This window comes from Leucoraja erinacea, chromosome 31 (assembly GCF_028641065.1).
Source record: "Leucoraja erinacea ecotype New England chromosome 31, Leri_hhj_1, whole genome shotgun sequence".
In the NCBI taxonomy this organism is placed as follows: domain Eukaryota; kingdom Metazoa; phylum Chordata; class Chondrichthyes; order Rajiformes; family Rajidae; genus Leucoraja; species Leucoraja erinaceus.
Genome location: NC_073407.1, coordinates 3,087,534 through 3,102,540, shown reverse-complemented (window position 1 = coordinate 3,102,540; position 15,007 = coordinate 3,087,534). Strand labels below are relative to the sequence as shown.

The following is a 15,007-nucleotide window of genomic DNA, read 5'->3' as shown; positions in this document are numbered from 1 at the left end:
CAATTTTCTTTTCCGTTTTCTAGCAAAAACAAAAGGCCTACATTGACCAGCGGTATTATATGATAGCACGAATATACACGTCCTTCTCAAGCAAGCAGAAATAGCAGCTTCTCTTCATTACATATTAAAGAATGTAATTCCATGTTACAATCTAATTCCCCGGTTGTTGGTCCCTGAAAAATTGATGAAGACCATACACAACATCATTAAACAGAATGGAATTTGAATCAGCCAATTTGAAATGACTGACTGTACTTAGTTTTGTTTCACATTTTTATTCATTTTCTATAGTAAGAACAAAACAATGTATGACTTCAAATGATTAGATTGTCGTGTCATTAACCCAGAACACAATTTTGTCGGCCAAGACATTAAAATATCTAACATAGTATTTATTGCCAAAAGAAAAAGCAGCTATGTTGTACAAAAGATAAATAACCCTTCGAAAAGTGTTGGTATTGTGTCTGGTAATTATCATTACCTTCTCGATCTGGCTCAGCTCCTCTTTAGGTCTGCCATCGTCCCTGTGCTTGGAGCTTGGGTCCACCGACTCATCATCTATGAACTGCATGTTCATGTTCATCAGCCACGCTGCAGTGCGGTCCACAGAAGACAAGACGTTCGCAGGTGAGGGGGCCTAGAGAAGAGAGGTAAAGGTCAGCTTTGCGTCTGAATTTCACACAAAGAAAGTCAAGCAGAGGAAGTAATGAAATGCAGACAATGACTATGGAGCAGGACGACAAGAGTTTATAACTCTTATGTTACAGAGAAAAATATTTTAATCCACATCTCCAGACTTTATTTTGCTTGACAATAAAACATTCTGCTGTTGAATTCCAGTAATTTACCTGTAAATACCACAATATTTCCAAAACAATTCACTGGAATAGGCAATGAAGCAAAGTTATTTTTTTAATATGAATACTTAACACATTTTTAAACATTCTATGCCATTCACATTTCCTAACGTTGTCAAGATGCGACACAATGAGCTTGCCCATCCTATTCCTGGGAATCTGTTCTTGGGCTTTGAAGAATTCAGTGAGAGCTCAGTGCCACAAGAAATGCAGCCACACATATACATCCTATTAGCTACCAAGCTGACTTCCTGCACTGACTTTGAGAAATAATTAAATCAGTCTGTCTATATTCCATAAACTCGTTAAATAGAACTTGCTCTTCCGGTGTTGGCAACAGTTGCAAAATATGCAATGAAGTATGCATGTAAATATAAATGTAGAGGTGCAGAGGCAAATCACCAAGGAACCAACCGTTCCACATCACTGATAACACAAAGGAGTCAGGCAGCGCTGGACAGCTGGCTTTCTTCAACATCCAAGGACCGTGATTTAAAGCAATGGATTTTTATGTCATGGCTGAGAAAGAGGTTTTCTTTCCACTTTACATCATGTTCCAGCAGGTCACAAAAACACAGTCATCTTACCTGTTACAGTAAAATGCCTTCACCCTGACTTCATAACAGCAAGCTGTGCCGCATCAGTAACACATTTCCATTTCTAATACAATCAACATACATTTTTTTATAAGAGAGATAACACATTTAGACAGTCAGAATCTTTTCCCCAGGATAAAAAAGTCAAACACTGGAGAGCATAGCTTTAAGGTGAGAGGAGCAAAGTTTAAAGGATATGTGCCGGGCATTTTGTTTTACACAGAGTGTTGTGAGTGCCTGGAACGCGCTGCAGGGGTGGTGGTTGAAGGAGATACAATAGTGGCATTTAAAGGGCTTTTGGACAGGCACATGGATATGCAGGTATGCAAATTATGTACAGGTAGAAAAGTGATGGTCTGGGCATCAAGTTCGGCACAGACATTGTGGGCCGAATGGCCTGTTCCGTGCTGTACTGCACTATGTGATTCACCGATTTGCACTCACAAGTGAATACATTCTTTTCACTTCCATTCACTACAGCCAGCAGAGATTAGTGGCAATATTTGTTGGCCTACACCGGTCCCCAACCAGGTTCTTCAGATAAAACATTTCTTGTCACTGTGGCAATTGGTTGTAGGTAAAGCCCAGACCAAGAAAGGACTGTAGGTCTCCCCTCTTTAAGGATATAAATGAACCTTTAACAAGTTTTAATTACAACCCAGTAATTACAACTCCTCCTCACCATCCCCCCCCACATTCCACACCACCCCCTCCCCGATGGGTGAGTGGTGGAATATTGCGTTGGAGGAACGGGTTGCATTGGGGGACCAGGCCTCCCGTGTGATAGGGACCCAACGGGTCCCACTTGGTCTAATATATATATATATATAGATGAATATTAATTTATTTAACATCAATCCTTGCATCCCCACTCTCTTTTCTGCAATTTCTTATTATTTGATACCTGGCAAGACATGTATAAAATCGATGGGATTTGCCAAGTCAGTGAAACATGATTTCACTGATGTCAGGGTCATGAATATATTCTTCTTCCATGACAGAAATATCATCTTGTGTTAAAACTGTGTGTCCGTAATTCTGTATTTAGAATAATTTTATGTCAAAATATAAATGACCAAAGTTCACCACATTCCTTTTAAGGGAAGTGGCTCTTTTTAACATAAAAATTAAAAAAATACACACAACTGGTAATATTCTCATTGTTTAAATAACTGTTCACGGCATCAATTAATTCCATTTAACAGTAAGGAATCGTACAACCTAACTGAAATGATCATTGATTGAAACTAGATGTAATGCAACACTGGCATTGGCACTTCTCCCCAAATGAGAAGCTAGAATGGGAGGTTTTTCAGGATGGAATGCACGGCCACATATACACATTGTCCAAAGAGAAATAATTGGCCTTTATTATATCACCAACTGGAAGGTACAGGAGAGTTAGTCTAGCATACAAATTATATAAATATTTGTCCATTTTTAGTCATTGAAACAATATACAAAGCAGATTACAGTTTAAAATGAAATATTCACATTTTTTCCCTTTGTGACTGAACAAAAATCCTAAAATTAAGAGGGCAATATTTATAAGGACTCTTGTTAAAAGAAAATGAGGAATGGAGTGCCAAACTGTTGTACACATTGTAAAGGGCACGAGTTACTTACAGACTGTTGTATTTATGTGGTGGCCAAAACACTGAGCTAGTAATTGCTGTAATATGGCACCAACCAATATCATACATAGGCCACAACGAGCAGCTGAGCATTGAATGGAATGATGACAAGATGCAGTTTAAGGTCGACTGGCAAGGAAAGTAATGAATGGTTAATCAACCATTTTCTCTCATGATAGTCTACATAGAAATATTTGTTTCTTTCTTTGGCACAGTAGTGACTCCAAACCACTTGTAGTTTTCACACAGGAGTCGGGTACATTGGAAAGTTTCCTCACAGGAGGCATTGAAAACAGTAGGAATTGTAAATGGAGTCATAGAGTCATACAGCACGGAAGCAGGCCCTTTGGCCCAACTCGCCGATGCCGACCAAGATGGCCCAGCTAAACTAATCCCATTTGCTCGCATTTGGTTCATATCCCTCTAAATATTTTCTATCCATGTACCTGTCCAATGTAAAAGATAACCAGAAATTGCTATACATATTGAGAATGGATAGCCCCAGGGATAACAAAGATCAGGCATAATACCTCATGTCTGCTTCCTTCAACTTTAACATCATACCCTTTTTTAGTTTAGAGATACAGCATGGAGACAAGCCCTTTGGCCCACTAGGTCCATGCTGACCATTGGTCACCTGTTCACACTAGTTCTCTGTTCTCCATTTTCCTACCTCCTATGACTGTCTCGGACCTCAACCAACATCTTTAGTGTGCCGAGCATTGTTGGTCAAAATAAATTTGCAATGTACAAATGCTTCAATATCCAGGAAGAAGAAAATTGACTCCCTTTTCTGCATTTCCGAATTTCAAGAATCCAGTGGCTTCTCCGTCTTAAGATGGATAAGCTAATATGTTCAGAGAGCTGCAAGGAGGCTAATTAATGCTGAAAACTTACTGTAATGCAGCATTTATAAAGAAGTCATTTTCCTGAGGCTATGAATAATTCCTATATTCAAATTTAATAAATTCCGTGGTAATTGCAGTCAGACCTCCTTTGTATTAATTCCTGGGATTCATCGTGTCAAAGCTTGCCCTCCCATATCAATTAGAGGGGAAATCCAGTCGATATATCACAATGAAATGTTTACTACAATGTGTTTGGAATTAAAAGGACTTTAATGTCAGGCAACATATTTCAATCTTTTATATTTGCAGATTAAAAAATCATACCAGAAACATATTCATAAAACCTTGAGAAACAGGAGCAAGACATTTAGCCCATCAGATGTGGTCATTCAAGAAAATAATGGCAGATTCAACCTTGGATTCAATATCATTTTACTTCTCTCTCGATTGCCTTTGTGGCTTCAATGGCTTTTAATTTTTGCCTTCATTGTTTAATTACCCTGCGCCCACAGCCATATTTCGTGGAGAAGTTCAGACTCTCAACTAGCCGGTAGGATAATTTCCAATCCATGTATGAAATGGGAAAGCCCTCACTGTGAAGCTACGCTCCCAGTTGTATATACCTCCTCCGTCTCTCAGCATCCAGCCTGACAATCCTCCAAGCCACCTTATGTTTCAGTAGGATGACCTCTCATGCTTGTATATACCAAAGAGTATTGTTACACGCTTTACCTTTCTGCATATCTGCATTAACCTCTATCTGCTTCTTATATTGGTATTGTTTGCCAGATTACTTACATTCTCAATCTTTATTTTTCCTCATCCTCAGTTGGCTTCTAGAATCCACAGCACTGTATGCCTTTACTTTTAATTCAATATACAGGTGCACAACCTTTTATCCGGCGTTCCGGAAACCGAAAAACTCCGAAAACCGGCCATTTTTTCCAGATGTCATCTGCGCACCAAAGCTCGCGTTTGGCGCCAAACCTGACCCGAAACGACCCACGGTCAACCCAGGTCTGTACTACTGAAGCCACTGCCTCCTCCCCGGAGACCGGGAGACACTTAAACATCTGTAAATCATTGCTTAAATGTTAGTCAGTTAGTTTGGAGGGCTTTTATGTGAAGGGGGGGTGAAGGGGGTGAAGGGGTAAACTTTAATTCTTAGTCCCCTACCTGGTCGGAGAGGCGGGGAGCGGTCAATGCCTTACCGGGTTGCCGTGCAGTAAGCTCCGCAGCGCTGTGGCTGGTGGAGCTGTGGGGGGCGCCGGTTGGGGCTCCGACCCCGGCAGTTCTACCCCTGGCTGCGAGGCGCTCCAAATCCAGCGCGGCCCGCGGCCGGTTTTGGGCTCCGAGAATGTCGGGATTCGGCGGCGTCGCAACGCTGGGGATTTACGCAATGCCTTACCGGGTCGCCGTGCGGCAAGCTACGGAGCGCTGTGGCCGCCGACTCCCCAACATTCGCAGAGCGTCGCTGGATTTGGAGCCGCGCAGCCAGGGGTAGAGTTGCCGGGGTCGGAGCTCCAACCGGCGCCGCCCGTGGCCGGACGGAGCCCCCAGCTCCGCGAGGTTGGGAGTCGCCGACCAGGTAGGGGACTAAGAATTAAAGTTTCCTCCTTCCCCCTTCACCCCTACTCTACCACCACCACATCAAATCCCTCCAAACTAACTGACATTTATGCAATGATTCTCCCGGTCTCCGGGGAGGAGGCAGCCGCTCCAGACTTTTCAAGCCGCCCGCGCTACCTACCTAATCTACGCTAAAAATCTTCCATTCGGAAATCCGAAAATGTCCGAAATCCGACAAGTGTCTGGTCCCAAGGCTTTCGGATAAAAGGTTGTGCACCTGTATCAACAAAAGCTTTCCTCTGTACCTTGCTACGAGTGACAATAAATTAAACTAAACTAATACCATCCTTTACTTTTGTAGTGGTGATAAAATTATACAGAGATTACGGTAATTAAGGGAAACAATTATTTTCTCATTGCTAATTAACGGACAAAGTAGAGATGATCAGTGAAATGTATAAAACTACATATAGCATCTACATGTTGAACAAATGTGACAGAAAGTTACCCAAAAAAAGAGCTCACTTTCACATTTCCAGATATTTACTGTGTAATGTAAAGAGCCAGGTCTTCTCTATAAATTGATGAAAGTGACAAGTTGGATTCCTATTCAGGAATGTATAGGCATGTTCCCTTCTATTAGTAATCACAAGGTGGATCTGTAAAATACTACAACATTTGAGTATAGAAGTTGGGGGGAGGGGGGGGAGGGGTTGGGGTTAAGGCAGTTATATAAAATGTTGGTAAGGCACATTTAGAGTATTGTGTTCAGTTTTGGGCACCATTTTATAGATTTGTCAAGCAGGAAAGGGTGGATTTACAGGGATGTTACCAGGACTTGAAGGTCTCAGCTACAGGGAGAGGTTAACCAGGACTCTATTCCTTGGGGTGATCTTATAGAAGTGGACAAAATCGTGAGAGGAATAGATCGGGTAAACGCACAGTCTCTTTCCAGAGTCTGGGAATCGAGAATCAGAGGACATCGATTTAAGGTAAGGAGGGGAAAGATTTAATAGGAACCTAATGGGTAACTTTTTAACTCAAAGGTTGGTGTTATATGGAACGAGCTTCCAGAGGAAGTAGTTGAGGCAGGAACTATCGTAGTATTTAAGAAACAATTAGACAGGTGCATGGATAGGTTTAGAAGGACATGGGTAAAACTCAGGCAGGTGGGACAAGTGTAGATGAGACATTTACTGTGAGTAAATACTATGAGACATCCTGTAGATGAGACATGTTGGTTCATGTGGAAAAGTGGTGATGGGCCTGTTTCCGCACTGTATGAATCTATAAAAGCAATGACCCAACTTTTGCTATAAAACCATGGGAAAGAGTATCAATGCAAACAGACACACACCCATCATACAGGTTAAACTTGACAAGAATGTCTAACATCTATATACTGGTACAAAGAAAACCCAGAAGTTTCTATTAAATGCACTGTTCCACATCACAGTTGGCATACGTCAACAGACAAGGCCAACAAGCACCAGACATCGTAGCCCAAAGCTTTTACCACCATAGCTGGGGACTTCAACAAAGCCAACCTGAAAAAATCACTCCCAAACTACCACCAACATGTCGCCTGCAGCACCAGAGGATTAAACACCCTTGACCACTGCTGTACGACCATCAAGGATGCCTATTGCTCTATCCCTCGCCCCCACTTCGGGAAATCCGACCATTCATGCTGCTTCTTCCTGCATGCAGGCAGCAACTGAAGAGCGCATCCCCAGAGGTGAGGACTGCACAGAACTGGTCTGGGGAGGCCGAGGAACAACTCCAGGACTGCTTGGAGTCAGTAGATTGGGCAATGTTCAAGGACTCGGCAATGGACCTGAATGAATACGCCACAGTCGTTACAGACTTCATAAGGAAATGTGTGGAGGCCTGTGTTCCTACAAAAACCTTCCGAATGTTTATAACCAGAAGCCTTGGATGAACCAGGAGATCCGCATTCTTCTGAAGACCAGACTCCAGGCATTCACGTCTGCCGAGGCAGAGGTTTATAAGAAGTCCAGATACGACCTTGACAAGGCCTTCAAAAAGGCCAAAAGGGACTTCCGCTCAAAGCTGGTGGAATGGGCAGATGTTCGGCAACTGTGGCAGGGCTTGAATGCCATAACCTCTCTACAAGGCGAAACCAGGAGGCAGCTCAAGCGACGGCGAAGCATCACTCCCTGACGAGCTCAATGCATTTTACGCACGTTTTGATAGGGAGAACACCGATGTGCCTTCCCGAGCCCCCATACTCCCTGATGGTATTACAGTCACAGAGGCCAACGTCAGAAGGTCCTTCAGGGTAGTGAACCCTCGGAAAGTGCCTGGACCTGATGGTATACCTAGTCGAGTTCTCAAAACCTGTGCAGACCAACTGGCTGGAGTTTTTGCAGATATTTTCAACCTCTCACTACTGAGGTCTGAGGTTCCCACCTGCTGTAAAAGGGCATCAATAATACCAGTGTCCACGAAGAGTAAGGTGAAGTACATCAACGACTATTGACCAGGGGCACTAATGTATGTGGTGATGAAGTGCTTTGAGAGGTTGGTTATGGTGCATATCAACTCCTACCTTGACAAGAACCTCGACCTACTACAGTTTGCCTACCGTCACAACAGGTCAAAGGAGGATGCGATCTCACTGGCATTCCACTCTGCACTGGACCACTTGGACAATAAAAACTGTGACATCAGGCTGTGTTTTGTAGATTACAGCTCAGGGTTCAATCCCCTCCAAGCTGGTTACCAAGCTCACGGAACTGGGTCTCTGCGGATCCATCTGCAATTGGATCCTCGACTTCCTCATCCACGGACCACAGTCTGTTCGAAATGGCAGAAACACTCTCCCTCATTAACAATCAGTATGGGAGCACCTCAAGGCTGTGTGCTCAGCCCCTTGCTGTACTCACTCTATATCATGACTGTGTAGCCAGAAACAGTACGAATTCCATCTTCAAGTTCGCCGACGACACCACCGTTGTTGGACGAATTACAGATGATGATAAGTCAGAGTACAGAAGTGAGATCAACCGACTGACCAAATGGTGCCAGCACAACAACCTGGCTCTCAATATCAGTAAAACCAATGAACTGATTATGGAATTTGGAAGATGAAGGATGAGGACCCACAATCCTGTTTATATTAACAGGACAATGATGGAGAGTTTAAAAACTTTTACGCTTATTCCTTCTTCCTGACAGAGGCCCGGGACCGTTGGAGAGAGTGGAGGAGGGTCAGGGCGGTGAGTACTTAAATCGAGCGCGGGGCTTGTTTTCACAGAGGCCCGGGACCGTTGGAGAGAGTGGAGGAGGGTCAGGGCTTTTACCAAAATCCGTAACGTTCCACACTCCATAGGGAGGGTTCTGGTGGAAGCCGCTGATTGGCGGAAGCAGACTAGAGGAAGCAGCTGATTGGGTGCAACCTCAGGTTAGCATTTCTGGTTACCTTTGGATCCTCGACATTGGTTAAACGACATTGGATCCTCGACTTTCTGGTTAAAGGTACAGTGCTTTAGTAAAGGTACAGTGAGCCAAGGGTACAGTGGGCTAAAGGTACAGTGCTTTTTGTTTATATAATAAAGGTTAAAGGGCAAGAGGGAGCAGCTGTTTGTGAGTCAGATACCTGCTGATTTCTCCCAGCAGTTTCTATTGTATTATACTGGTATCAGATCCAGGGTAAGGCGAGAGAATGACAGTCAGAGCAGTGTACTGTTCTGGATGTCAGATGTGGGAGGTCATGGTGTCGGATGGCCCTCCAGACGTCCACATCTGCACCAGGTGCAGAGAGATGGGGCTCCTAAGGGACCGTATTAGGATCCTGGAGCAGCAGCTCGATGACCTCTGTCTGGTCAGGGAGAGTGAGGAGGTCATAGAGGGGAGTTATAGGGAGGTGGTCACTCCAAAACCACGGGAGAGAGACATGTGGGTCACGCTAAGGAAGGGCAAGGGGCAGAGGCAGGAACGAGGGAGTACTCCAATGTCGGTACACCTTGCAAATAAGTACTCCTGTTTGAGTACGGATGGGGGTGACAGCCTACCGGGGGGTAGCGACAGCGGACGGGACTCCAGCACAGAGACCGGCCCTGTTGCTCCGAAAGGTAGGGAAAAAAAGAAGAGGGCAATAGTAATTGGGGACTCTATTGTTAGGGGGTCGGATAGGCGTTTCTGTGGACGCAGTCGGGAGACCAGGATGGTGGTCTGTCTCCCTGGTGCCAAGGTCTCGGACATGTCTCAACGCATCCAAGATATCCTGAAATCAGAGGGAGAGGAGCCTGAGGTCGTGGTACATATAGGTACCAATGACATAGGTAAAAAAAGGGAAGAGGTCCTGAAGGGAGGATTTAGGGAGTTGGGAGGAGAGTTAAGGAAAAGGACCAAAAAGGTAACAATCTCAGGATTACTGCCTGTGCCACGCGACAGTGAGAGTAGGAATGGAGCGAGGTGGAGGATAAATGCGTGGCTGAAAGACTGGTGCAGAGGGCAGGGATTCAAGTTCCTGGATCATTGGGACTTCTTTTGGGGAAGGTGGGACCTGTACAGAAAAGGATGGGTTGCACTTGAACCCGAGGGGGACCAATATCCTGGCGGGGAAATTTGCAAAGGCTACTGGGGAGACTTTAAACTAGAATGGTTGGGGCGAGGGACTCAAATAGAGAAAGCTAGTAGACAGAATGGGAGGCAGGAAGCAGAAAAGGGAAGCACTCGGACACAAGAGGAGAAAGAAAAAAAGGAAATAAACAGAGAAGAAGAGACGGTGGGTTTCTTAAATGTGCATATTTTAATGCTAGGAGCATTGTAAGAAAGGTGGATGAGCTTAGACTCTGGATAGACACCTGGAAGTATGATGTTGTGGCGATCAGTGAAATATGGTTGCAGGAGGGCTGTGATTGGAAACTAAATATTCCAGGATTTTTGTGTGATAGAATTGGAGGGGCAAGAGGTGGAGGTGTTGCATTGCTAGTCAGGGAAGATATTACAGCAGTGCTTTGGCAGGATAGATTGGAGGGCTCGTCTAGGGAGGCTATTTGGGTGGAACTGAGAAGTGGAAAAGATGTAGCAACACTTATAGGGGTGTATTATAGACCGCCAAATGGGGAACGAGAATTGGAAGAGCAAATATGTAAGGAGATAGCAGATATTAGTAGTAAGCACAAGGTAGTGATTGTGGGAGATTTCAACTTTCCACACATAGACTGGGAAACACATTCTGTAAATGGGCTGGATGGTTTGGAGTTTGTAAAATGTGTGCAGGATAGTTTTTTGCAGCAATACATAGAGGTACCTACTAGAGGAGGGGCAGTGCTGGACCTCCTGTTAGGAAATGAGACGGGACAGGTTGCGGAGGTATGCGTTGGGGAGCACTTCGGGTCCAGTGATCACAATACCATTAGTTTCAATATAATTATGGAGAAGGTCAGAACTGGACCTAGGGTTGAGATTTTTGATTTGAGAAAGGCTAACTTTGATGAGAAGAGAGAAATAGAGGACATTTAAAGGAAGAGAAATGGAGGACATTTAAGGGGACATTTTAAGAGTACAGAATCTTTGTTCCTGTTCGGTTGAAAGGAAACAGTAAAAATTGGAAAGAGCCCTGGTTTTCAAGGGAAATTGGACATCTTGTTCGGAAAAAGAGGGAGATCTACAATAATTATAGGCAGCATGAAGTAAATGAGGTGCTTGTGGAGTATAAGGAATGTAAAAAGAATCTTAAGAAAGAAATTAGAAAAGCTAAAAGAAGATATGAGGTTGCTTTGGCAAGGAAGGTGAAAGTAAATCCAAAGGGTTTCTACAGCTATATTAATAGCAAAAGGATAACGAGGGATAAAATTGGTCCATTGGAGAGACAGAGTGGGCAGCTATCTGCAGAGCCAAAAGAGATGGGGGAGATATTGAACAATTTATTTTCTTCGGTATTCACCAAGGAGAAGGATATTGAATTCTGTGAGGTAAGGGAAACGAGTAGAGTAGCTATGGATACTATGAGTTTCAAAGTAAAAGAAGTACTGACACTTTTGAAAAATATAAAAGTGGATAAGTCTCCAGGTCCTGACAGGATATTCCCTAGAACATTGAGGGAAGTTAGTGTAGAAATAGCCGGGGCTATGACAGAAATATTTCAAATGTCATTAGAAATGGGAATAGTCCCCGAGGATTGGCGTACTGCGCATGTTGTTCCATTGTTTAAAAAGGGTTCTAAGGGTAAACCTAGCAATTATAGACCTGTTAGTTTTGACTTCAGTGGTGGGCAAATTAATGGAAAAGATACTTAGAGATAATATATATAAGCATCTGGATAAACAGGGTCTGATTGGGAACAGTCAACATGGATTTGTGCCTGGAAGGTCATGTTTGACTAATCTTCTTGAATTTTTTTGAAGAGGTTACTAGGGAAATTGACGAGGGTAAAGCAGTGGATGTTGTCTATATGGACTTTAGTAAGGCCTGTGACAAGGTTCCTCATGGAAGGTTGGTTAAGAAGGTTAAACTGTTGGGTATAAATGCAGGAATAACAAGATGGATTCAACAGTGGCTGAATGGGAGAAGCCAGAGGGTAATGGTGGATGGCTGTTTGTCGGGTTGGAGGCAGGTGACTAGTGGGGTGCCTCAGGGATCTGTGTTGGGTCCTTTGTTGTTTGTCATGTACATCAATGATCTGGATGAAGGTGTGGTAAATTGGATTAGTAAGTATGCAGATGATACCAAGATAGGGGGTGTTGCGGATAATGAAGAGGATTTCCAAAGTCTACAGAGTGATTTAGGCCATTTGGAAGAATGGGCTGAAAGATGGCAGATGGAGTTTAATGCTGATTAATGTGAGGTGTTACACCTTGGCAGGACAAATCAAAATAGGACGTACATGGTAAATGGTAGGGAATTGAAGAATACAGTTGAACAGAGGGATCTGGGAATAACCGTGCATAGTTCCTTGAAGGTGGAATCTCATATAGATAGGGTGGTAAAGAAAGCTTTTGGTATGCTAGCCTTTATAAATCAGAGCATTGAGTATAGAAGCTGGGATGTAATGTTAAAATTGTACAAGGTATTGGTGAGACCAAATCTGGAGTATGGTGTACAATTTTGTTCGCCCAATTACAGGAAGGATGTCAACAAAATAGAGAGAGTACAGAGGAGATTTACTAGAATGTTGCCTGGGTTTCAACAACTAAGTTACAGAGATAGGTTGAATAAGTTAGGTCTTTATTCTCTGGAGCGCAGAAGGTTAAGGGGGGACTTGATGGAGGTCTTTAAAATGATGAGAGGGATAGACAGAGTTGATGTGGACAAGCTTTTCCCTTTGAGAATTGGGAAGATTCAAACAAGAGGGCATTACTTCAGAATTAAGGGACAGAAGTTTAGGGGTAACATGAGGGGGAACTTCTTTACGTAGCTGTGTGGAATGAGCTTCCAGTGGAAGTGGTGGCGGCAGGTTCGTTGGTATCATTTAAAAATAAATTGGATAGGCATATGGATGGTAAGGGAATGGAGGTTTATGGTATGAGTGCAGGCAGGTGGGACTAAGGGAAAAAAGTTGTTCAGCACGGACTTGTAGGGCCGAGATGGTCTGTTTCCGTGCTGTAATTGTTATATGGTTATTATATGGTTAAGTATAGATAGGTTCTGAACTTTAATTTACTTTCTGCGCAATTAAAATGTAATTTATATAAACAGGCAAGCAACTGCAGATGCTGGAAGTCTGAAACTATGTGCAAGTTAAAAATTATGTAAGATTATATTAATTCTCCTCATTCTGCTCTGCAGTCTGCATGTTTCTGTACGTATTTTACTCACCATAACCATATAATTAGATAAGATAGACACAAAGTACAGGAGTAACTCAGCGAGTCAGGGTCTGAAGAAGGGTCCCGACCTGAAACGTCACCCATCCTTTTTCTCCAGAGATGTTGTTGCCTGACGCGCTGAATTACTCCAACGCTTTGTGTGTATAAACCACCATGTGCAATTCTGTCTCTACATATCATTTGATACACACAGCTCTAATACTAGCCCATTTAGAGAAATCATTATGATACTGCGATCTGCCAAGTGTTGTATAAAGCTATTCCCTCACAACCTGAAGGTGCAATATTCGGTAGCTCTTCAAGGCTCTTATCTAATTAAACTGTAGAATCTTTAGATTAATATCATTATCTTTCTGGATCAAACATGGAATTAATAGAAATCTCCACTGGCATGCCTACAAAAAGACTCTGGGCATCTGTATGCAAGACGAATGATGAATGATATTCCTCTGACACGTGGGAAAATCTTGACACACTAAAACTGATATTTCTATTCTCAATAACCCTGAAAACCAAAGCATCAAGATTTAATCTTCCATGTGATGCCGATATTGCCCAATGGGTAATATACCATGAAGAAAGAACATTTATATTGAGTAGGACACCAAAAATAATTTATTCCCCGAAATACCCAAGAGTGCAACATTATGCAGGTGCACAAATGTGATATCTAATTAAATATTATAGTCTTTAGAATAAAAAAATAATTAGCTGCGGTTTGTTAATAATATTTTCAGTTAATAATTTGTGGCATCACTTCAGCTCGCACCTGTTTTTCTGCCATTCTTTCTTGCATTTGCATAAAATTAATTTGCAGGCCAGCTTTTATTTTGGAGGAATAGTGTGGGAATTATTTCCGTCACACAGTCGCTAATGAAACGTAACATAATTGTGAATTTGAAACCTATTACCAACCCCAACCTCACCAAGAAATGCAACCTACCACCTAGCCCAACTCAACACCACTCTCACCCATGTGCAGGAAGGAACTGCAGATGTTGGTTTAAACCAAAGATAGACACAAAATGCTGGGGCAATTTAGTGGGACAAGCAGTATCTCTGGAGAGAAGGAATGGGTGACGTTTTGGGTTGAGAACCTTCAATGTTTCAATCATACAACAGCTGCCTAGAATGCACTAATCCAAAGACCTGATACGATTCTCATTTAAATCTGCAGTTTTATTTTGGCTGGAAACTTCCCGTCAGAGAGGAGATAACGTTTGCCTTGACCTTGAGGAGCTCAGCGCTCACAATACAAATTGAAGTTTTCATCATTTCTCTGATTGTGTTGAAAGCATCAGTGCCGTCTGTTACAGCTACATGCTGAGAAGGAGCAGGATAAAAGTGAAAGCAACTTCAGCGATGCCAGAAGAGATACTTTCAATTTTGCAAAACAATAAGGGGTTTGCCAGCATCTCAGCTTCAAGGGCAATTAAGACAATAAATGCCAGCCTTGTATCACCCTGGGAAATAAAATAATGGTGTTTACATTTGCATTTATAAACTTATTGGAGAACCACTATATAGTTAGTTGGATTTTAATTATGTAAGGAAATAATTTAGTGATTTCATAATGTTTCGAGCCTGAATTTCTCTATTTCAATTTTTGGTTAGAACAGGATGTTTCCTTCCCTCCAATTCTAATGAATGTTTGTAAAAACACTAGAGGGCCCTGGTGAGATCGCACCTGAAGAACTGTTGCGA

General features: G+C 42.8%; 1 protein-coding gene across 8 annotated transcripts in view; it reads right to left on the bottom strand.

The window, feature by feature from the left end:
• LOC129711830 (disabled homolog 2-interacting protein-like) overlaps window positions 1–15,007 on the bottom strand; it is a 625,376-nt gene that overhangs the window by 18,448 nt on the left and 591,921 nt on the right. For all 8 annotated transcript variants that reach the window (XM_055659772.1, XM_055659773.1, XM_055659775.1 and 5 more), the window contains one exon: window positions 482–637. In XM_055659772.1, the coding sequence (XP_055515747.1) occupies window positions 482–637 (156 nt within the window). The remainder of the gene's footprint in view (window positions 1–481; window positions 638–15,007) is intronic.